The sequence below is a fragment of the Archocentrus centrarchus genome, chromosome 5, assembly GCF_007364275.1.
Source record: "Archocentrus centrarchus isolate MPI-CPG fArcCen1 chromosome 5, fArcCen1, whole genome shotgun sequence".
Lineage (NCBI taxonomy): Eukaryota > Metazoa > Chordata > Actinopteri > Cichliformes > Cichlidae > Archocentrus > Archocentrus centrarchus.
The window spans coordinates 24,168,357-24,193,246 of record NC_044350.1 but is presented as its reverse complement, the minus strand read 5'-3'; the positions used below and the strand labels follow the sequence as shown (position 1 = coordinate 24,193,246).

The 24,890-nt window shown below is 37.4% G+C and overlaps 2 protein-coding genes across 2 annotated transcripts in view; one reads left to right on the top strand and one right to left on the bottom strand.

Annotated features, from left to right (window-relative positions):
• The window catches only part of LOC115779830 (calcium/calmodulin-dependent 3',5'-cyclic nucleotide phosphodiesterase 1B), a 28,959-nt gene extending 9,395 nt beyond the window's left edge, over nt 1-19,564 (top strand). The window contains exons 3-14 of the mRNA XM_030728688.1: nt 1,685-1,867; nt 3,019-3,085; nt 3,235-3,351; nt 3,710-3,850; nt 5,171-5,271; nt 8,677-8,802; nt 10,223-10,324; nt 10,543-10,663; nt 17,227-17,308; nt 17,681-17,798; nt 18,640-18,776; nt 19,176-19,564. Of these exons, the coding sequence (XP_030584548.1) occupies nt 1,685-1,867; nt 3,019-3,085; nt 3,235-3,351; nt 3,710-3,850; nt 5,171-5,271; nt 8,677-8,802; nt 10,223-10,324; nt 10,543-10,663; nt 17,227-17,308; nt 17,681-17,798; nt 18,640-18,776; nt 19,176-19,261 (1,381 nt within the window). The 3' untranslated portion in view covers nt 19,262-19,564. The remainder of the gene's footprint in view (nt 1-1,684; nt 1,868-3,018; nt 3,086-3,234; nt 3,352-3,709; nt 3,851-5,170; nt 5,272-8,676; nt 8,803-10,222; nt 10,325-10,542; nt 10,664-17,226; nt 17,309-17,680; nt 17,799-18,639; nt 18,777-19,175) is intronic.
• Nucleotides 19,565-21,111: 1,547 nt separating this feature from the next.
• The window catches only part of LOC115779834 (protein phosphatase 1 regulatory subunit 1A), a 31,093-nt gene continuing 27,314 nt past the window's right edge, over nt 21,112-24,890 (bottom strand). The window contains exon 7 of the mRNA XM_030728693.1: nt 21,112-23,772. Within this exon, the coding sequence (XP_030584553.1) occupies nt 23,702-23,772 (71 nt within the window). The 3' untranslated portion in view covers nt 21,112-23,701. The remainder of the gene's footprint in view (nt 23,773-24,890) is intronic.

The window sequence follows — 24,890 nt, the reverse complement described above, 5'->3', positions numbered from 1 at the left end:
CTAATAGCAGAAGTGTTTTAGCAAGGAAGAAGTTGCAACAGTCTAAAGACAAGGTGACAAGGACACGGATTAGCATATAAATAGCTGTAGTCATATGAAAAGAAAACTTTCATAGGACTCTTTACAGTCCTGTGAAAAATTAAGTATACCCCATGATTTAATAGATTGGAGAACCCCCTTTAACAGCAATAGGAAGAAGTAGTTGATTTCTGTATGACTTTATCTGTCTCTCAGATCATTGGGGTGAAATTTTGCCCCATGCTTCTTCACAACATTGAGTCAGTTATTTGAGGTTTATGGCATTTATTTATGCACAGCTCTTTTAAGGTCACAGTTAAGTTGGGTTAAATTCTAGACTTTTCTGGGCCATTTTTCTTTTTTCTGTTTTTTTTTTCTTTTTCCACCCAACTGTTGCAGACTTGCTGGTCTGTTTAGATTCACTGACCTGTTGCATGACCTAATTTCACTCAATTTAGCTATCAGACAGATGGCCTCACATTTGACTCTAGAACGCTGGTATACAGCATTCTAGAGTTTAGAGTGTTCAGACAGTATACAGATGAGTTAATGGCTGACTTAATGTCTGCAAGGTGCCCATCACCCTCCACCACTGTGCTAGACAGTTGATATGAGGTGTATTTGTTCCGATATGCTGTATGTCTCCTTTTTAACAATGACATTGTTTCACAAGTCTTGTAGTTTGTTCAGATGCAACTTTACAAACTGTACTGCCATGTTCTTTTTAGAGAGATGAGGCTTTCTCCTGGAAACCCTTCCAAACAAGCCATAATTGTTCAGTCTTTATCTAATTGTTCATTGGTCATGAACTTTAACATTTAATGTTCTAACTAAAGCCCGTAGAGTCTGAGGTATAACTCGATTTTTTTTTTTTTTTTTTTTTGTAATTTCTCTGATCTTGTGGTAAATTGCTGATACATCCCATCCTGGGAAGGTTGTTTCCACATGTTAACATGCAAGCTGACAAAACCTGCTTTTTAGAAAGGTGGTCACATTTGCTGATGATCAGTAAATCAAGCTGATTTGATTAGCAGCTTTTGATAGCTACCTACTCTCGTAATTCCCATGGAAGCACTAAGGGTGTGCTTACTTTTTCACAAGACTGCATAACATCCTATGAAAAATTTCCTTTTTTATAACTGTATGTGAGCCTTCCCCTGAGTGTCAAATAAGAGAACTGACAAGCAAAGTTGGGTGTCATCAGCATAGCACAGCAGCCATGTAAGCATCTGAAAGTGGAAAGGGTCCTTTTCAGGAGTGAGCATGAGGTACCCCATTTCTTAAGCATGGAAGGGAGGATCTGATGATTCAGTGTGCCACAGAACACGCCCCACAGCAGAAGTGTGGAATTTCAAGTGCTACTTCCCTTCTAATTGTTAAATGGTCTCTTTTGGTTACCTTTTCTAAGAACCAGACTGAATGCCAAAGTCCTGCAAGTAAAATTATTTATTTATTTTATTTTACTTTTGGTTGGACAGCTAGTAAAAGTATTTCTAAAAAAATCTAAATATGTAATATAAAATTATTCTTTGACCTCTAAAAATCACTCATACCTTTGCGATATGGTAAAGCAAAATACAGAGGCACATCACTGGTGATGATTCATTCAGTCCTAGTTTTTTTTCACTGTGTCTTCATCCTGTCTAACAGTCACTTTTTCTTACAGGCAATGTCTGGAGTCTGAAGATGACCTCCAGCAACTGCAATCAGATGGGGTGCCATCAGAGGTCACTGACTGGCTGGCTTCCACTTTCACCCAGAGGATCCGCCGCCCTGGGCGCCGCTCTGATGAGAAGCCAAAGTTTCGCAGCATTGTGCATGCAGTGCAAGCTGGGATATTTGTAGAGAGGTATTAGATTGAATTTATTTCTATTTCAGAACTGGAGAGGATCCAAATGCGGAACATATAGAGAAATTCTAAAAAACAAGGGAGAGCCTTTACTGGTGAAAGGTCCAAACATATAAAAATCCTAAAAACAGAAAAGCCAGAGAGTCCATACAAAAAAATGTAAAAGGCACAAATGAGAGGATGACACATAGAAAATAATCACAGATAAAACATTGGTATCTGACAGAGGGTAAGATAAGACTCTATAGTATATACACAGGACATGTGTAATGGCAGAACACCAGAGTAAACAATGAAAGCCAGGTAAAAAAAACCATTGGGGATGAGCAGATCATGAAGAAGATAAATTAATAAAGTAAATGTAGAAAGATGCCACCGAAAACTTACCATAAAACTTAAACAGGGACATTGGTAAACAAGAAGACTGTGACAAGGATACACAAAAGGTAAAAGCATATACACAGGGAAACACCGGGGAACTAGAACTACCACTACTACTAAAAACACTAGTCCAAACAAACCAAAACAGAAAAAAATAATCATTAGAATAACCATAAAGTAAGAAGACAAGCCAACGACTCAATAATGACAAAAATCCAAAAATTAACCAAGAATACAAACATCACTAAAATGACAATGAAATATCAAGAGGCACTAAAGCTCAATATGATGAGAATTATGATGAAATTAAAAAAGGAATCTAAAAAAATAATAAAGCATCCAAAACCCTAGAACCATGAATAATCAGGATGTGATTTTTTTTTTTTAATCTATCACCAATTCATAAAAGCCTGCTTGGAAGAAAGAAAACCACTCATCCAGCTATAACTCTTACTTATGATATTTGAATATTATAAAACAAGGAAACACTCATCTCATACAATGAAACCCCTGTTGTAAATTAACAATTTTATTGTCTGTGCAATAACTCTGATACAAGCTCACACTCTGTTGTTATTATTACAACTGCAGAAAATGAAGCCTGCTACACACGACTGTGAAACATTATCTTCATTTTCTTGTTAAAACTTCCTTCCAAAGCGGACAGGGACTTTAGAAGATTTATATAAACAGCTCCTAAACCAAGATCGCTGCACAGCATCAACATCTGAACTTTAACTGAACTCACCATAAACATTCCCTTATTCCAGGATGTTCAAGAGGGCCTACACAGCAGCCATGCCTGACCAACCTGCAGTGGTCGTAAATTGCCTCAGGGTAAGCTCCCACTAATCGTAAATCTCACAGTGAGTTGTGTTTGTAAAAAAAAAAAAAAAGAAAAAGAAAAAAAGGACATCACAAAATCTACTGTATACACACCACAAGTATACCAGTATTTGCCATCACTTTCCTTTCTTGTTCTTCAGGATGTTGACCGTTGGAACTTTGATGTATTCGCTCTGAACTCAGCCAGCACTGATCATGCACTACGAACTGTGTTCTTTGAGCTGATCACCAGATATGAGCTCAACAGTCGCTTTAAGGTTCTTTAACTTTGTTTATTGTGTATATAGGTCATCATACAGTGACTTATAGCCATTGGAGAAATTCAGTGCTTTGGATGGAAGATCTCACAGTAATGTAATCATAACTTCTCTGGAGGAGTATTTTTGTGAGAAACTCGTGTTGTCATGTGCAGATATTATCAGGCATATGGGTTTTATTATCCTTTGTGGTGTTTGGAGGGATAATGGGTTACCAAATTATGTGTGTAAATCACATGCATCATACCTTATTACAATATCCAGGTTGTTTTAGCTTTTACTGTTGAAACAAACTTTGTGAACCTTTGGTATTTTAAACACAGCTTCACTTTTGATGATTATGTAACCATTTTTGCAGATTCCCATCTCATGCCTCACAGAATTCTTGTCTGCACTGGAGAGAGGATACTGCAAATACAACAACCCCTACCACAGCCATGTTCACGCCGCTGATGTAACTCAGACACTGCACTGCCTGCTGTTGCGCTCCGGACTTGTGGTACAAAAGAATAACTTTGGTTTTCTCTGATGACATTATGCACATGGGTTTTTGTCTTTGTATGTAAGGTCTCCAGCACGGTTGTGCGGTGGTCCAACACACAGCCTACGTCTACATGTTGTAGCTGGTTATGCTCACTAAGGGGCTGTGGCACAAACAACTGGTCTGTGTGCTACTCTTCCTTGTGTTGTTGTTGGTCTTTATGCAAGCTTGTAATAATAATAAAATAAAACAAAAAAACACAACAAGCTCGCCATCCATAACTCGAAATTTCGAGTTAGTGCTACCAATCAGGAAGCTCCATGAAGGTATGTCATTTCCTTGTTACCTGGAAGCAGGAGGCTGAAGGCATCAACTATCTAACAGTTCAACATGAAAACAGTGATTCCTTACCTTTTATGCAGCTATTTGCTAGAATGCATTCAATGGTCAAAAACCTGATGATAATTTGTTTTTGTTTGCTATACACTGCTAGCTAACTGATACTGTTGCTACTCCATTTTGAGAGCACGTATTGGCATCATCTGCTTCCAGGTAACAAGGAAATGACCTCTTTCATGGAACTTTGTGATTCGCAGAGCTAACTTGAAATTTGAACTTATATGCATGGAAAGCAAAAAAATAATTTTTTTTCTTTTCAGTGGCAGAAACTTCCATTGGTCCTTGCCAGGTTCTTAGAGGAGTGAATTTACAAAGAGCTGCAGTGAAACTTAGTGTTAAAAGTAACGGAACTTTACATTGCAGCCACTCTCTTTGCTTCTCATGCTGTATTTTTTGATCTATTTTTTTTTTCTACCATTGGTGTCACACCCTTCCCTATGGCCCACTTTTCAACCAATCAGTGTTGCATAGCGCCTTCCACGTTGAGCTACATTTTTAACACAAAGAAGTGTCGGTGCTTACCGTTAGGCTGAACTTTGAAATGTGCTGTTGCATTTTTAGAGGGTTTGCTTTGGTTGCATACTCTTTTGCACGGGCTCTGTGTATTCAAATGCTTATACACACAGACATAAATTTGGGACTACTAAACAAGCAAAATGGTGCAGCTGCTGTGATGGGCTGATGGAGAGACGCAGCCACACTCCTTAGTTTTTGTTAAATAAATAATAACATGGTTTGGTATGCCATGTTCTGTAGTTCATCTAAGTTTGCATTTTACTACAGCTAAGACCTGCTGAGGACCAGATGATTTTTATTATGTCCTGATATGTAAAACTTCACAATTGGAAGACGGCGTACTTTCTTTTTTCCATGACTGCATATGGCCATTATATTCCTATATTACTTTTTAAAAATGTATTTATATTTGTTTCCATCAAGCACTGGCTGACAGAACTCGAGGTGATGGCATCCCTGTTTGCTGCAGCCATCCATGACTATGAACACACAGGAACTACAAATAACTTTCACATCCACACAAAGTAAGCTCTTTTTCTGTAATGTTTTAGCTCCAGTTATATATATGTGCCACGTCCTGTTATGAAACTGTAAAATAGTAAGGGATATCAGGGACTACAGAAATAGTGAGGTAGACTTTCTTAAAGGCCTATGTGCAGTTTTTGAAAGAGAGCGAGTGGGAGCCTTCTAAAGCAAACACAACTTCATGGAGAAAACGCCGTATTTTTAGATTTTCCACATAGGAGGGCTGAAGAACGTAGTCTCTTGGCACCCATCATCATCATTCTTTATTTTGGGAAAAAAGAACAAAGATGCCTGCCCACAGTAAAAGAACAAATTTTAACAGCATCTATCTCAAAGTCAGTAAGTCTAGTACTTGGAACTACATCTGACTTTACAATAGATGCATGTCATCTTAAGAGTAAGATAAAATCAATGTGATATATTAATAATATTATTATGAACTGTAGTCATATAGCACTTTAAAAAACAGAGTTTTCAAAGTGCATTGTAGGATAAGTAAAAGCAGGACACAGAGAATAACAAACACAACAGATGATATTCAGTTAAAATGAAAAAAAAAGAAAAGTGGGTGCAAAACAGAAAATTACAATGAATAATATGAATAAAAGCCTAAAAGCAAAGTAACCGAAATAATATACAAGACAAGAGAGATGATAACCAGACAGTTAAAGCTATAAAGGATGACATCTCATGTAACACCATCACACACAAGGAAGTCTATAAAAATGTGTTTTAAGAAGTGATTTAAGGGAAGGCACTGATTCTACAAGCGCACCTCTCTGCAACAATTTCTCCTCATTTTACAGCTCAGGGGCCCTGATGGCACAGGCATGATAGTCTCCAGCGTTAAGCCTGGCCTGTGGCATGGGGTCAGACCCTAACATGCTTTAAATGTGATTACTCTTAAACTCAGTTTTAAAATATGCAGGGAGCAAATTGAGAGAAGTCAGGATTGGGGTAATGTGATATTAAGTGTTAAAACAAATAGGAAACTAAGAAAGTGACTTTTCCTGTAAACCAGATGAGAGAGCTGTAGTAGTCAGACCTTGAGAACATTTATTTTATTTTTATATGAAGTATGAGTGTGAAAATATGTTAGTTTTATTCTGGAGATGGATATTTTTTTTTAAGCGTGTCTCAACATTGAACATTGGCATATATCGGCATGGTGTGTAGTGTGTCCTTAAAAATTTGAGGAAACAGGACAAGTGGAGGACAGAAGAAGAAAGGGCAGACCTAAAAATTATTTACAGCAGATGAACAGTATCTGAAAGTTATTTCCTTAAGAAACGGGAAAAAAAATCCATTAAAGACCTGAAATGGGACCTGAGAGATGCATCTGGCCTTTCAGTTGATCCATCTATTGTTTGCTGAGGCCTTGTCAGAAATGGCCTTAGAGGAAGGTTTACTGTCAAGAAGCCATTCTTAAGAAAGGGAATCAATGAGAAAAGCCTGATAAGAACTGGGCTGAAAATCAGTGGCAACAGATCTGAAGAAGTGATGAATCCAGATTTGAAATATTTGCTTCAAATCATCATCAGTGTGAGCTCAGGTACAACAGTGAGTGTCTACAGCCATTTGTAAAACACAGTTGGGGCTGTAAAAAGTAAGGGCCCCAAATTCAGATTCATAAGCAGCCAGGGACCAAATAAGAACGAACCTTTTTATTGAAGGTATAACTTAAGTCAAAAAGGCAGCAAAATAGAAAAGAATGAAAAAGAATAGGAAACACAAGGGATAAGTACTGGGCGCTTGGAAACAACAGGAACCACAGTATACGTATGACACAACAGAGAACAGAGACAAACTGAGGGTATAAATACATAAGGGTTGATGAGGGCAGAGGGGAGACATCTGGGGAACTACACACAGCTGAACAAAATTTGACAATGAGACATGAGGAAGTAAACTGAAAACAAGGCAAAAGGACACATACTGTGGGAGGTGACTACAGGGAATCACTGACAGAGACTTAACTATACATGGGGAACACAGAGGAAGCAAAATCAAAAGATAGAGGGAAGGCCATAAACACAGCGGTAACTGGAACAAAATGCACAAGGCTTACAACACAATAAACAAACTAAGAATCAAACTTAAGACAATAAAGAATGAACAGAACTTAGGAAAAACACACAATGTCAAAGACCCAGGACCATGACACTTTTGAGCTTGTTAGAAATGTACAGACTGATTTTGCCTTATATACTTTATTTCTATGTTTGCGTGTTTCAACAAGTGGCTGCACCTACTTCCCACTTTCCCACATACAAAGAAATGTGGGATTTTTGCACCATGCTGTAGTTTGTAGGATTAAACAACATAATTTCTAACTGAGGTTTTGAGGTGAAGTAAATGTTGCCCCAACCAGTTATTTAACTAGATAATTTAAAACATTAGCTAGGCTTTTTGGGTCACTAGCTTTTATGGGAAGGTATGTCTGCGTATCATCTGCATAGCAATGAAGAGAGAACTGTTGTTATATAAAGTGGGAGATTGGGAGAACCTAGAGAATAAAATTTAACCTAAAATCAAACCTTGCCATATACCACAGTGTGAGCTTCAGAATGCTAGTGTTAATATACAACATATCATAATAATGCCACAAAAATCATCAAACCTCATAAATTACATAGTAACATAGTTTTTTTAATGAGTCATTTCATCATTTAGTCCATATATTTTGTTTGTCAGCAACGTGTGCTTCCTCAACAGATCAGGAAATCTGTACTCTACAGTAAACTCACTATAATATACAACATTATCTCTATTTTTCAGTAATTGTGACAAAAATGCAGTTTATCCAAAAATTCTAAAAACTATGAACACTAAGAAATTACAGACCCATAGAAGTCTTACCAGTATTTTTCACTCTCAGTCCATTATGAGTTCAAGCTGATTCTGGCTGCCACACATTTTTTATAGCCCCCAAAAGTCCCACCTTGGTGCTGTCTTTGAAACCATTTTTCTCAAGCATTTTATTCAGTGTTTTTTCTAATGGTGAAGGTTGGCAGGAGCATAAAAATAAATTCTAATTGGCAAACTTTCCACACTTTACTCATTTCAACAATTGAATGAATTGGGTTGAACAAATGTGTGGACACAGGATGCCTGATTGAGAAATTAGTTAATTATCCTGCTTTAGTGAGTCATTAATACTGTGCCAATTTTTATTACATCCAACTCTCGCTTCAGCACTTTAAAATTCATGTTTAAACGCTTGCAGTCATAGTCATTAAATTGTTCCCTTAGGACTCTCCTTTTATCTCATTCTCACCTCCTCCATCCACAGCAACTGCTGTATTAAACTCCACTTTAATGCACACACACACTTTACAACCTGCCCATCTGTGTGTCTTCTGTCTGTAATAATCTCTCTTCCTGTCCCATTGTTTGTCTCCAAGGTCAGAGTTTGCCTTGATCTATAATGACCGGTCTGTTCAAGAAAGCCATCACCTGAGTGCAGCATTCCGCCTACTGCAGGACAACCAAATGAACATCTTTATTAATTTGACAAGGGAGGAATGGCTGTAAGACCACAACATTTCTACACTCTCAATTTATTGTTAAATATATATATATATATATATATATATATATATATATATATATATAAAATTTTGTCTTATTATTGTTAGAAACTTACATGACAGAGTTATTAGCCATCTAAAACATGTCCAAAACTTTCTCAGAGTAAAACCTTTTAAATAAAGTCACTAATTTTCACTAATGATCAGACAACGATATATTATCGACGAGACGGAACGTTTCCTCTCCTCTATTAGCAGTATTATCAGCTGTTCACGAGGCTGTCAGTTCAGTGTGTTACACTGTGAACCTGGAGAGCTTTTGTTGGAAAAACCCTTCTGCGGTCGTCACCTACAAAATTTCTGTTTGTGTTAAATTGCATTCTGAGAAATCCCCTCCATAAATAGATGTGTTAAAAATGTTGCAAAGGAGGTTTTTACCACCAGCAGCAGCAATATTTAGAGTGTGGGCAAAGATATTTGATAAGGAGGCCTTTTTTTTTTTGAAACAAGACATTGACTGGAAACTTAGGTTCACATTCAGATAATTTATTTGCTTAAACACAGACAACTTATCAGCATAATACATGAATGAATAATAACAGAGAATTCACTTGGCATCATTTGGGATAGTGAAACTGGTTTATCTGAGTGATGGCTGATAGAAAAAAAGCTTTTTTCATATCTTGTTGGTCTGCACGTTTTCAACATTTTTTATTATGGACATATGGAATTCATTGGTACAGCTGTTTTAAATGACAACTTATGCAGTGCAGAATGAGGAATGAGTATGTGGCTGAGTATGTTTCAACAGCTTTTTGAGGTTTGTCAGTTATTTTTACATAAACGGATATACTGACACTTACAGAAGATAAAACCCCATGAAGATGATTAGCTCCCTTACGTGAGAACATGTAGTGTCTCTTCTATCTGACCCTTAAGAGGTCAAAGGTCAGCTGTATCAACATGTTCACCTATCACCAGTGGAGTAACTAGTTGACTACTACAACTACACTCAGAAATGTAGTAAATAAGTTACATTTCTCAGATTTTATAACAGTGTTGTGATACATTAAATGTAAAAGTCAGCTGTGGTTGATGGTCTACTGTGGAATCTGTGATAGCAATATATCTGTATATAGAGTTTCTGTCTTGGCTGTTGATTCATATATCCTGCTCAGAATATGTAATTGTGTTATTCATGGGCGAGCTCTGCAGATATTATAAAAGATAAACAACAGCTGCATACTTTAATGGGCTTTTCTAGCAGCCAGAGTTGCCATGGGAACAAGGAAATCCATCAGGAAATCTAAACAGGTTACAACCCCATTGAGTCTTCCTGTCTATCATTTTTACACCCTCCTCATCAGGCAAGGTCAACTCGTACAATGTGTGTTTTTTGTGTGTGCGTGTGTTCTCACAGGGAGCTGCGGTCACTTGTTATAGAGATGGTGTTGTCCACGGACATGTCCTCCCACCTACTTCAAGTCAAAGCAATGAAATCCTGTCTACAACAACAGGAACGGTACTGCTAATGGACTGTGCTGTTATTTGCACTGTGGTGCATAATCAACAGGTCATGTAATGAATGCTTGGATCACACTGATTAGAATTGCCTGCGCAAAGGTGCAGACAGTCAGTTTAGTTTCAGGCTGGCTGCTGTTTAGTCTGTTTTGTAGACTTGTCTGGAGATATAACAAAACAGCAGTTGAAACAGAGTTTGCCTTATCCTTTCTACACCAGGATTGACAAGGCCAAAGCACTGTCTCTGTTACTGCACACAGCTGACATAAGTCATCCATCCAAGCCATGGGCACTGCACTCTCGATGGACCAAAGCCTTGATGGAGGAGTTTTTCAGGCAGGTAGGCACTATATATATATATATATATTCTGTTTAATAGGCTTGAGTTCTGTGTAACTTTTAATTTTCCATCGTCTGATCTTAGTTCAGTTCTTACAGTCTCAGTAAATATTACACCATCCCTTAGTTATGCTACTGTAGGCCCAGGCTGTCAGGGGATCCATGATGCAATGAGCACTTCTCATCTTGCTCCCCTCTTTATCACTCCCCACATATTTGTATGTCACTGCTGGATGTCATTATCTTTAACTCTCTTCTGTACTGTAATTTTGCTTTACCCTGCTTGTGGTTCATCCCATCCCTCTATTCTCTTCTTTTCTCTCTTCTGTTTCACAGAAACAGTCAAGAGTAGGGTGGAGGGTTCCTCCCTGAGCCCGGTTTTGCTGCAGATTCCTTCCTGTTATGAAGGAGTTTTTTTCAACACTTTCTAAAAGTGTTATATTCAGTGGGTCTTTACCTTATACTATTAAGCACCTTGAGATCACTATGGATTTGGTGACAGGCATGTGGTATGACTTCATGCCAAGAAAGAGCACTACAGATGCGATGTTTGCTTTGAGTGTTGATGGAGAAGTACAGAGAAGGTCAGAGGGCGTTGCACTGTATCTTTGTGGAGAGAGAGAAAGCATATGATAGGCTGCCAAGAGAGGAACTGTGGTATTGCATGAGGAAGTTGGGAATGGAATGGCAGGGAAGTACTGTATGTAAGAGAGATGTAGGACGTGTGAGGACAGCGAGGCAGTGGTGAGGTGTGCAGTAGGAGTGATAGATATGGTCAAGGTGGAGGTGTGATTACATCAGCGATCGACAATGAGCCCCTTCTTGTTTGTGATGGTGATGGACAAGTTGACAGGTGAAGTCAGGCAGGAGTCCCTGTGGACCATAATGTTCACAGATGACACTGTGATCTGGAGTTAAAGTAAGGAGCAGGTAGAAGACAGCCTGGAGAGGTGGAGGTATGCACTGGAGAGAAGAGGAATGAAAGTCAGTAGAAGAGAGACAGAATATATGTCTGTGAATGAGAGGGAGACAGGTGAAGCTGCGAGGGGTAGAGGTAGTGAAAGTGAATGAAGTTAACAACAGTTTAAGTAACAGACTGTACACAAGAGAGTGCAGGGAGGATCGAGTGGGTGGAGATGAGTGTCAGGGGTGATTTGTGACAAGAGTGAAAGGGGAAGTTTACAAGATGGTAATGAGACCTGCTATGATGTATGGTTTGGAGACCATACATCAATGCCATTGTTTGGAGACAATGGCATTGTCACCAAACCTGGTCACTCCCACCTGTCTCTTTGATGGACAAGATTAGAAATGAGTATATTAGAAGGCCAACTCAGGTTGAGCGATTTGGAGACAAAGTTAGAAAGGCAAGGCTGAGATGGTTTGGACATGGGTAGAGAAGGGACGGTGGATATATTGGACAAAGGATGTTGAATATGGAGTTGCCAGATGGGAGGATTGGTGTGATAGAGGAGCACGCTAGAGATGTGATGGAGGCAGATGATCTACTGTGGCGACCCCTAAAGGGAGAAGCTGGAAGAAGAAGATTTGTTTTGGATAAAGGAATAGTTCGGCATTTTTTTTTTTTTTTTTTTGAACTTAAAATTTTTTTTTATTAAATTTTTACAGAGCGGTTACACAGCAGCATCAGCAACAATTCACATACATGTTAATAATGTAGAATCTTTCAACAATTAAACATCTCAGCATAACATTTAACAGTTTTATGTGGGTTTAGCATCATACAATACTAGAAAGAAGGGGAAGGAGGGAGGAAAAAAATAAATAAATAAATAAAAGAAAAAATAGGCAACGTAAACCAAAATTCCATCTCACTGGACCTTTACATGAGCAGGGCTTCTGCTGGCCCCCACCGTAAGCTAGAAAACAGATTTTTGAAGTCTTAATAAATATGTTATCTTTTCCATTTGGTACAATTCCCTTACTTTTTGAACCCAGACATTATATGAGGGTGGTTCTAATTGCCTCCACCTAATTGTGATACATTTCAGGGCAGCTGTAAAAAGGATATTTAAAAGATATGATTTAGCTCGTCCTTGCACACCTGCAGGTATAATACCAAGTACTGCGACTGTTACATCCTTTGGTATGACCTCCTGAAAAATCTGGTTTATAGCCTTATATACCTCATCCCAAAAGTTTCGCAGTTTAGGGCATGACCAAAAAATGTGCATATGATTGGGCACCGTAGAGCCACAATTTCTCCAGCACAAACTTGGTGTGTTAGGATCTATCTTAGCAACTACATCTGGGGTCCTGAAATACCTACTAATAATTTTCCATTTATATTCCCGCCACGTATTTGAGCTTGTGGCCCGATGTGCCTCAGTCCAGACTCCCTCCCGTGTTTCATCAGAAATGGTTGTGGCCGTCTCTGCCTCCCATCTTTGTTTTGTCCAAATGGGCCTATCAAGATTCATTGACTGAAACACCTTATACAACTTTGTAATTAATTTCTTAACCCGTTCACCTTTTTGAGTTTGGATTAGAATATTCTCTATAGGTGAGGGATTTAATACTCTTTCCCAGTCTCTATGTGTGGTAAGAAAAGAACGTAACTGCAGGTATCTAAAGAAATCACTTTTCTGGAGATGGAAATACCCACATAACTCTTCAAATGACATAAGGTTATTACTGTTGATTGCTTGATGCAAAAACATGAGCCCCTGATCAGCCCATTTTGTAAAACTTTTGTCTAAGGAGTTAGGAGTGAAGGATTTAATATGACCAATACTTGTTAATGTTGATAAACCTCTTGGTAACTTAAATGCAACTCGTACTTTGTTGCAAATATTTAATGTGGTTCTAGTCCACACTGATTGTTCCTTTATTGGTATGTCAATATGGCAATACCTTTAATGATTCAGTGCACATTGTTTGTTCAATGTTCAGCCATCTTGTGTGGGAATCCCCTTGTATCCATGAAATTAAAGGCTTTAATTGTGCTGCCCAGAAATAATATTTTAAAACTGGAAGGTTAAGCCCCCCTTCTAACTCACTTCTCTGTAGTGTTTTATATTTTATACGGGGGCGCTTACCCTGCCATATAAATTTTGATATTATTTTATCCAGATCTGTGAACATGGATTTTGGTATTCCAATTGGCAACAACTGGAACAAATACAGTAATCTTGGCAGAAGATTCATGCGAATAGTTTCGATGCGGCCAATGAAAGACAGAGGTAGAGCCGTCCATCGTTCAAGATCCTTCTTAATTATGTCCAGCGTTTTACTGTAGTTGGCATGAAACAAATCATTTAGTGAGAGGGGAATACTGATACCTAAATATTTAATGCCTTCTCTAGGCCACCTAAAACCACTTTGTTGTTTTACCCCCAATGGGACACTGCTATTAACATCCATTGCCTCTGTCTTTTCAACATTTATTTTATAGCCTGAAAAATACCCATAAACAGAAATCATTCTCTTCAGGCATGGAATAGATGTTGTGGGGTCAGTCAAATACATTAGAACATCATCTGCGTATAGTGATATTTTATGTTCTTCTGTGCCAATCAGAGTCCCTTTAATTTCATCATTGTCCCTGATGAGTTGGGCTAATGGCTCGATGCTAATTGCAAACAGGAGGGGTGACAGAGGGCATCCCTGTCTGCATCCGCGCTCCAATTTAAACCTTGCAGAGCTGAAGCCATTGACTCTGACAACCGCTTGTGGGGATGAGTATAGAGTCTGTATCCAATCTACAAATCTGGGCCCAAATTTAAATCTCTTTAGCGTCTGATTAAGATATTTCCATGACACGCGGTCAAATGCCTTTTGGGCATCTAGTGATATTACAGCCGTCGTGACTTTGTTTTCTTTTTGGTGTGATATAATGTTTAATAGACGGCGTAAATTATTACTATAATGCCTCCCAGCAATGAACCCGGTTTGATCTGGATGTATGATTTGAGTTGATATGGCATTTAATCGACTAGCCAGGATACCCGTCAAGATACGTACATCCCCGTTAAGCATAGATAATGGTCTATATGAACCACAATCGGAGGGATCCTTACCTTCTTTTTGCAATACCACTATAGTTGCATCAGACCAGGATGGTGCCATAGTTTTAGTTTCTAAAGCAAAGCGATAAGCTTCCAGTAAAAGTGGGATAAGAATATCTGTGAAACATTTATAAAATTCGTTTATGAAACCATCCAGGCCAGGACATTTATTATTCTTAAGGGATGAGATTGTGTTTTTAATTTCCACTTCCCGGATTGGCTCATCTAATTGTTTTGCTACTGCTTCAGATAATTCGGGGACATTTATATTTTGTAAGTAATTTGCTATTCTGACCTCGTCGGAGCAGGTATCTGTATTCTGGTATAAACCCTTGTAAAACTCTGCAAAAGCTTCAGCTATTTCTTTTGGTTTTGAGATGGATTTATTGCCCGAATTTAGCTTTGAACCACCCTTGAGGATTGTTGTTTTTTAAGTCTGAAGGCCAAAAGTCTGCTCGCTCTATTTCCATTTTCATAATACTGCTGTTTTGCAAAACGAAGATTGCCCTCAATCTTTTCTGTTAGCAGTTCTTGGAGCTCTCTTCGGGTTGTGTTTATATCATTCAGAATATTAGGTTCCCTATCCTTTTTATGTTCATGTTCCAGGACTTTGATTCTATCCTCCAAGTCTTTCTGTTTGGCTACTTTTTGTCTTTTCTTTGCTGTTGTGTAGGAGATGATACTACCTCTTAAATAGGCTTTTGCACAATCCCACAACATAAAAGGAGATGTTTCAGGAGTATTGTTTATGTCCATAGTTCAGCATTTTGAAATAAACAATCTACTTCTTCTTAGGATTTAGATGAGAAGATGAACAGCAAATACAGTGTGTAGTAAATAAACCTGCTGCCTCGCTCAGCTTAGTAAAAATGCAGAAAATAAGAGAAACAGCTACTCTTAATTTCTCCATCCATATCAAAATCTGCTTTTTGACTTCCAAACAATGTCAATAACTGTCCTTATTCTACCATTCTAGACATTTACCTCCTTATCAGATGTTATTAGTCACTATGCCTTCAGTCACTTCCCTCATCTGTCAGGCCTCTGTCGTAAAACCCTTTTTCTCTGAAGAAAACAAAGACGTCAGGCCTGACTAGCAGAGGTTGATTTGACCTTCATGATAAATTACATGTTATGCTGTGCATTATCTTTATTTGTTAGGATCGCCTTTAGCTGTGCCATAAACAGAAATCCTACAAAAATGAGCTATATACCGTGTTGCCCGCAGCACTTAATTCCAGTATTTTGTTATTACTACCTACATGCATGATGGCTTCCCACTGTATCTAAATGCCCTCGTGATATAATTTTCAGGCCTGTTACTGATGATGGAATTCATTTTCTAAAACAAAATATCTGCAGCCTGTCTCACAAGTTCTCCTTGATTTCATGAGGCTTAGATTGCAGCTCATGTGTATGTCACAATGGTCAAAGGCTTCGGCCACACAAATAAATGCAAATTTAAAATATAAATGAATTTCAATTATATTAAATTAAATTTATATAGCACAAAATCACAACAAGGTTCAAGGCTAATTTTATCTTCTCAGAGCTCACCATATCTTCCCCTGGTGGTTTCTCATGTCCTCTTTTTAATGTCTTGTTTCTTTTTTTATCTGATTGGTTGGATCTGTTGCATGATTGATGAGTCAAAAGGCTGGATGCATAATAAGAGTCAGCAGTTTTTGTAAATTGCTTGTAAAGAGAGGGTGGGAACTCTTTAGTGGGGAATTTTACATCAAAACTAAATAAATCCATTTAAATATCTCCTTGGGTTTGATGCAGAGGCAGCCAGAGAAGGAAAATCTTACTGTGCATTACTTTGGTACTCAAGAAAAGAACAGATCTTACAAGCTTAAGATTGAAACGTGAAAAATATCAGCAGAGAGTAATTTCAGCCAGATATGTGTTGCCTTTAAAGCCTCACAAATCCCAATATAAACTTGAGCTATACATTTTGTCTTTACCTTTGGGAAATGTGTAATAAAACAATATAATGAGCTAAAAATTGAAGGAGAATGCAAGATTTTCTTTTCTAACCTTGACTTTGAAAGCAGCAGCTGAATTTAGCTGTTCTTCAACTCAGCAGGAGAAACAGTTATGCAGTCAGGTGGAGGCACTCTTTATGTTGATGTCTGAGTTACTTTGAGAATATAATTACCCTACTAGAAAATGCTCACTGAGCCTTGACAGAATTGCAGTGCTTTATGAGGATGTTAGCTGGTACCATTCTACTGAGTGGATTTATAGTGACTGCTGCATGAAGTTGCTCTCACTCTGCTATTTTCACTGTCTGGATCTGAAGAAGAAATAGAATAGAAGAGGTGCATGAGAGCTCTCTTTGAAAATAAGATTTGTGAACTGTATCTATGATTTTTTTTTTTCTTTGTGTCTTTTTGTTAATTGAAAAATGTTTGAAAAATCGAAGAGTTTCAGGAAGCAATCGCTGGAGTAAAGTGACCTTTTAAAAGTTATTTTCAGATGTTGTGTGGGATGCCCTTTAAGTATCTTCTCTCTCTCTTTCTATCTTTGTGAGGGTGATAGAGAGGCAGAACTCGGCCTCCCTTTCTCTCCACTGTGTGATCGACAAACCACCCTGGTAGCTGAGTCCCAGATTGGTACGTTTCACTCTCCAGATTGGGTTTCTTTCACTCAGTTTCCTTCTCTCTTATCCGTGTTGTCTTCCAAACAACATCCACCTCTGATACATAAATAGAGGGAAAAGTGTTCTCTAGTGTAACTATAGTTCACCTTTTCTCTCTTTTTCTCTTTCCAAATGCAACAAGCCAGTTAGTGGCAAGATTTATGCACATTTATTAACAGTTCTCAGTGGCAATGCAGTATATGATGTTTGCATCTCATTGTATAAATCACTGGACTATACTGAAATTTCTTTACCAACATTATAAACATTGGATGACAAAATTAACACACCGTGAGCCTGTAGCATTTTATTTCACATGGTGATACACTGGATTTTGTTCTTGCAGGTTTCATAGACTTCATTGTGTATCCTACATTTTCTCTGCTGACTGATATGGCTGAAAAGATTGTTATTCCTTTGGTGGAAGAGAACCCAGGTCCACCAGACCCCTGCAACAGACATAGGTAAAAACAAGGCAAGGCTTTGATACCTGCTGGAAAACTACACTTTATTACACATTTGCTTTTAGATATTAATATGTAAATACTGCAAAATAATGACTCTAAAACATTGGAGACACATTAAGACAGATGCTAAAGACTGATGTCAGCATGCCAGAAGTGACCATATTTGGATGAGAGAGTGGACTGGGGAGTTATCAGCTAATGCTGGTGCTCTCTAGCTAGGTTGGTTGGAAAGGTCGTTCTGTTTTTACTGCAATATTAAGTGGCATGCAAATGTTGGCTAAAACAGACTTAAATTTGAAAAGCCATGAAGTGTACTAAGTCAGTGTGTCGTAGTACAATTAAGCACTAAACAAAATGTAATGCCACTCGACACACAACCGTGATATTGCATAACTTTTAGCTTTCATCCAGTTCAATTATTAAAAAATATACCCATACAGTTGTTACAAAATGGGGAAATTAACTATAGAGAATAAAACTTTTCATCAGGCTTTAATTTTATTCTAAAGCTGGGCATTTTAACCTGAAGATTTAATTGAACCGACTTGCTTTTGGAGTAAGCCTCTGGCTATTTGAGTAACTAGTTTTTGGCACTTTTGCAATTTTAACCTTGGAAGTTACAATTTCAGTCACACTTTGCAAGATGCCTATAATGTTTATCATGTACAGTTTTTTTTTTTTTTTTTTGAATGGCAACACCCTAACAAACAAAACTCATAACGGTACCAGAAGGATCACCAGTGCCAGTAACCTACATTAATATAACTATGACATAAATGTCAGCACAATATTTTGTTTGTTTTAGTCTTGGAATAACAGCACTATTATTTCTCACCAGTAATCTTTGGAAGGAGAGCTCCAGAGGTCTGCAGTGGAGCCTCGCACACATCACAGCTGAGCTGGTGAGCTTCCGCTCCACTTGGACACGACACACTGAAGACAACAAGCTCAAATGGAAGGAAAGTGGCTCGAATGGTAAGTTGCGTAATCATTTGTTTATAAATGCACTGTGCAAAAATCACAAATGCACATTAAAATGTAAAAAAATAAACAAGATTTAGGTTTTGTTTAAATGCAAGTGAATATGGTATTTAGTTTCCTTTTCTGCTGGCACATATTTCAGCAATTCAGACTTAAAAGGATTACCTTTAAAAAGCTTCACAACCTTTTCTGAAGTAGAATAAAAGACTTGTCACTGTTTTGGATTAGTAACAGCCTCTTTGTTCCATTAATGCACTCAGTGCCCTTGATTTGATTTGTTATCTTTATTCTTTTTAGAGTGATCTCATCTTGAGATGAATAGATACAGATATTATTTTCTATTCAACTTAACTAGATTTTCTGATGTCTTTTCTACTCTTCTATATCCTCCAGGATTTTCAGACCCCAGTGTGACAAAAGAACAGCGATCCAGACAAGAAGTGTTGTCCCTGCAAAATCCCACTACAGATACAAAGTAGTAGACAGGAATTCATTTGTAATATGTGTTTGCATAATAGAAAAATAAGTAAAACTTTTATAACAAGACTCAGATACCTGTTTATTATAATGACTGAGAAATCTTCCCAAGGTAAGATACATTGTAATCAAAGAAATGTCCCAATGTCTTATTTTAAATGTAGTATAATACAGTAATTTAAATACAACAGTACACATGCTGGTCATGTTATACAGTGTAGTCCTTGTCATTAATTTAATATATCATCTAATTGGGTGTAAGGTACTTTTGAAGCATAAAGCAATCATTTACCTTTGAAATAAACTTTGTGGCATACCTGAGTTGTTTTTAGTAGGTTGTCTTTTTGGCTGCCTTGCCAGTTTGTCTGGGAAATATTCACACATGGTCCTGTAATCTAGACATAACAACTATATGGCAGCTTCTGTTAAGCAAGTGTACTTTTTGTGTTTTTATTTTCTTAACAAACAACACTGAACATTTTTATTTAAAAGCAATATTTTAGCTCCCGTCTGAAGACCCCTGTAAGAAGTGAAGCATTTACTATTAACTTATATTTAGCTGATATTTCTCATCAGAAAGCAATCATCCCATATTCTGTGATTATTACAGCCCATAAAGAGAACCTCTCAATAATGTAGCTGAGCATCTAAAGAGGGTCTTATGGACTTTGCTAGTGAGAAACACTTTAAGATTGTAATGATAGAAGTAGCAGAGGCCAATGTTTGTTGATTCAGAATTGGCTGAAGCTCCAAATGTATTCAAATTCATTATTTGTTGGATACTCCTTTAACAAGATACAAATATTAAGGTTTCCCAGGAAGAGCTGGGAGTTGCCTGTTTAAAAGAAAAAAAAAAAAAAAAGCTTTGTGTTCACTACTTTCCCAGCAAGAGGGGCTGTAGAGCAGAAATGGCTCAGGGGTAGCTCATAAAAATCAGCTTCAAACCCAGCTTCTTGTGTTAATGGTTGTCAGTGAAGCAGTTCAAAATTGCATCATTGGTTTTCTTCTTCTTACAACAGATGGTAAAAATATGTTTTTCTACATTTAAATCAGCTAGGAGGCTGTACATTAATTAATTAAAAAAAATTTAAACAAAAACAAAAAAGGAAAAGGTAGTTTTATCCCATAAGATATGAATATCCTTCCCTCAGCTAAATTCTCAGTGTAACAAAGTATAAATATTGTATGACAAAGAGGTTTGGTAGTAGAGAGTCTAACAATCAAACTGCAACACTGTTTTTATTCTGAAAAGGTCCTTCTTTAAATCCAGTCTCAAAGGTGAAATGCTGTAACAGCAAAACTTGCAGTCACACACGGGCTACTTTAAAAGGCAAGCATCTGTAAAGATACAGTATCCCATGCAGCTTAACCGGCTGCAGTGCTACAAAATGCATTTGTAAAATCCTGCCCTTTGTATGAAAAATGTATGTGTTTTTATGCTCTTGCCTTAGAGTGCATTCAATTATTTAATGGCAGAGTGTCTATTTTTAGAGTAAAGTTAAAATCTTAGATGAGTGCATGACCAGTGATGCAATGATAAGTTGAAAATTGTGAGACTTTCTACTCAAATATGTCTTTTTTTTTTAAAAAACATTTTAATAGGAAAGGAGGCTCTGGTTCTTTGTGCTTTTGACTGTCAAAGGGACTTCGCACTGACAGTGACTGTCAAACAAACGTTCAGCTTATGAGGTTTCCTGTGAAAGGGAAAAAAAAAAAACAATCACCAATTTAAACATTTTATTGTATCAAACAAATTTAGATTACAGATGTAATCATCAATCAATTAAAATAAAACTGGAACAACCCCCCCCCCCCCCCCCCCCCCCCCCATGTTATTCATGTAAAGTACACTACTACCATTCAAAAAAACAAAACAAACAATTTTGTCCATAAATACATTGCAGAATAAAAACATAAAGCTTGCACAGGAATGTTTTACTGTCCTTCTTGTTCATTGTGGATAAAGTGACCATTATTGGCGACTGAGTTATAAACAACTTTTTGCTGTGGCTGATTAATCTCCTAAAGTGACACTGAAACTAGTTTCAGTTTCAGTTTTGCTCATTTACTTCTTTCAGACATGTCAAGTATGGTGTGAAGGTTATAGAAGGATTGTCACATAATGCCATTTCAGTGATACAAACAACAGATTACACGATGACAAATATTTAGTGTGCTGATGACTTTATGATGTCTTTGTTACAAAGTAGAATTAAAAGAGAATGCAGCAGTTTTTAAAAATGTGTTTAAATTTGTTTGGGGTTTTTTTTGTACAAAATGAAGCACAGAAGATACCTTGGGTATAGACAACAAGTCACTGTACATTCAGTGCCATGCAAGAGAGTGTTTTATGACCAGAATTTAAATTCCCAAGAAGCATTCATGTGTCAAAAATGAGGGTGCAATTTGCTCACTGGGGGAGGATTCTTCCTTGTTAATCCTAAATATGCAAATGGAGCCTCAAATGCAATCGCTTGTATCCTGTTTATCAACTAGAATGGTAACAGTCTAGTTATCATTACGTAAATCACTGTAAACGGACTTATCGTTCTTCTTATTGAGCAACAATTACTCACATGAGGTTTAAAGAATAAAACACTTGATTTACAGTAACGTAAAATGATGTAACTTTGACATCTTGCTGAAATTGCAGTCATCCCTTTTTGGAGTCACAGTTCATTTTGCTTCATTTCAGAAATGTTTCTCTTCAGCTGTCTGCATGTGTGTCTCTGTATCTGACTGACAGTAGTCTGAATCCTAACCAGACAAACAAGGAACTAAATAAACATGTCTCCCCTGTGGCTTTCAAGCTACAGGCAGACAGTTGTTAGCAGTAGTCCTAAAGCATAACCAGGGGACTACATCAGCATCTCAACAAACTGGTGAACTTTTCTTTTCTTTTGCTTGACAAGATGCGCCTTCCCGTTTGTGTTGTGAGTAATTCTCCATTTTGAAAATGCTATTCTGAAAAATGAAAACAAAAATGGAGGTACAGGTGTTACAGTGTAATTAGTCCTTTTTCTGATGACTGGACTGAACTCTGATTGGAATTACATCTTGCAGAGTAGATATCTGTAGGCTATACATGCTGTTAAAGCTGCAACAAACTGTTATTGTAATTCATCCATTTTCTTTGTTTATTCACGAATCATTTAATCTAGAAATGATGAGATTTAAAATGTCCCAGACAGTTTCCCAGACACGGCAAGACTTGTTTTGTTCATTTTATAACCGCAGAGCACGAAACTGCATCTACACAGAAATCTGTTCAGTCTCTGTCACAAAGGAGGCCTTGAAAAAAAGTATTGAGTTGTAGGTAATTTTGGAAGCATTGAAAACCTTAGAGGACACAATCACTGTACTTGCAAGCACAGAATGTATGAAAACAGATTCAAAGCATGAAAATAGAAATCTATTGAGTCAATTTCATTTAATGTCCAGTGTGTTTAAAATATGAGCAACTGCTCTGTCAGACATATGTAGGACAAATGACCGAAGAGCAAGTCTGAAATGCGCTCTGTGTAGACACAGTTTAATGCAGTGGTTCGCAAACATTTTCTAGCATGTCCCCCCTTCAGAAGCCCAGCAGAGTTAAAGCTCCATCTCAACAACTTTCATCCATCAGTAACAATAAAAAAATTATAACTCAACAAAACAGAGGTCACCCCTGTAAAGTTGTTGTACGCTCCACCAGGGATGCCTGCCATACAGTTTGAGAACCACTCCTCAAATGAAACCAAAATAATAGAATATAAAAATAGCTGCTGAACAATTTTCTGCCACTTGTTTAATTAAATAATTATTAATGATGCCAAATTTTCTTTCAGTGGTCTCATAAATATTTGTAGATATCAACCCAATGACTCAAAATATATATATATTTTTAAATATAAACCGATATTTGCTTCCCACCTATTTCTATGTTTACTGATTATGATCATTTGAATTTAAATTGATGGTTTTGGCTTTAGTTATTTTCGAGCTGCTCATACTGTTTTATTGCTGTGAGATGGAACAATCACTGTTAAATTCATGGCACATATTAACTGGTTAAAAAAAATGTCTAAATGGATTACACTTAGAATATTTGTTGCCTTTGAAAATGAAACGGGATATTAAACTTGTCAGTTGTGACAGATTATGATAATGAATGTGTGAGTGAGACATTCAAAAAAGCCTCTCCCATTAACTACAATCGGCTAGTTTTAATTTAGTGCAGGGGGAGCTATAATAAAAACAAATATAATTATACAACTGTCCCTTTACACAAGATTTTTTGACACAAAATAAATGTAGAAACCTTTGCTCTTGTTCTCAAGGTGGTAACTAAGGCCTGGCCATAGAGGAATGCCCTGATGTTTTTAAAAAGTAAATCTGCAGACACAATCTTCTGTCATTTTGTAGGGCTGACTGAGCAGCATTGTGTTGCACAGAGGACTGCTCTATTTCTCTGTCTTCAGGCTGGATTTCTTTGTCTTCTCCTCTGCTGGCTGACTCACTCCTGCTTTTGTTTCTGCAGACACATAGACAGAGACATAAAAGACTAACAGAAGAGGCCGACAGCGGAGATTTCAATGGACTCCCACAAATAATCAATACATATTTTGTGACTTTTTTTTTTTTTAACAGTCCATTTAATATTTCTCCAAGTTCATTTTTTCTCTGCTGTTTTTTGCATGTGAACAAAAAGTAAGTGTGTAATCAACATGCAGTTACATACACATTACATATATTTACTGTGTTAGTGAGTACTGTGGGAATTTCAGTCCTATAATATGAGAACATTCACATAAAATACTTCCATATAAGTACATGACATATCCAGCAGATACTAGATGAAGCCATGTTACAGAGTTAATGTGTAAAAAATTAAAAAAAAAAAGGGGGGGGGGGGGTTGAATGATGGGATCAATAAAAGAAGGGTTCCTTGATGCTATTGGCCTTTTCATACCTGGAGGATAGGCCCACCTTTTACATACAATGTGTAGTTTTTCACTGTCATGGCTTACTCTATAATACTGGGACACTTATGGAAATGAGCCATCATTAATTTCACTTGTGCTTTCCTTACTGTGACAAGTCAAAATGTGTGCAGTAAAAAGGTTTTATAAGATGGAAAGCAGAGAAGGGAGACAGACTTATTAACTGGCTGATAGTGGAGCTGGAACAGGTATGCTGAATCTCCCTGATGTGGCAGCTCTTCACACCAGGAGGTCAAACTGGGTCATCAGAACTCTAAACTGTACTTCTCCAAACTTGGCTTACTAAATGTAACTGTGTAGGTGAGTAAAGTGTTAGATTTGCACTATTCTGGAGTGGTGTGCATGAGGCTAAGAGTAAGAGTTTGCATAGTTGGAAGGGCTGGAAATCAAAAGTCAAAGTCAAAAGAGTCTTTGCTGTAAATTAAGGTGATATTTACATGTCCAGCCAAGTGGTCTGTTACCTGCAGTGGGGAAATTGTAGTTAGTATGTTTTCCTTTGCCAGCATGAAACTGACAACAGCTGAAATCTACCAGCAACACTTGTGTCATCCTATCAAACTGATGAGATTTAGCCAGAAATGAGCTGCGGTCGTCTCTGTGAAATCTGATTAAAAGATTTAATATGAATTTTAATTTTTAAATTATTGCT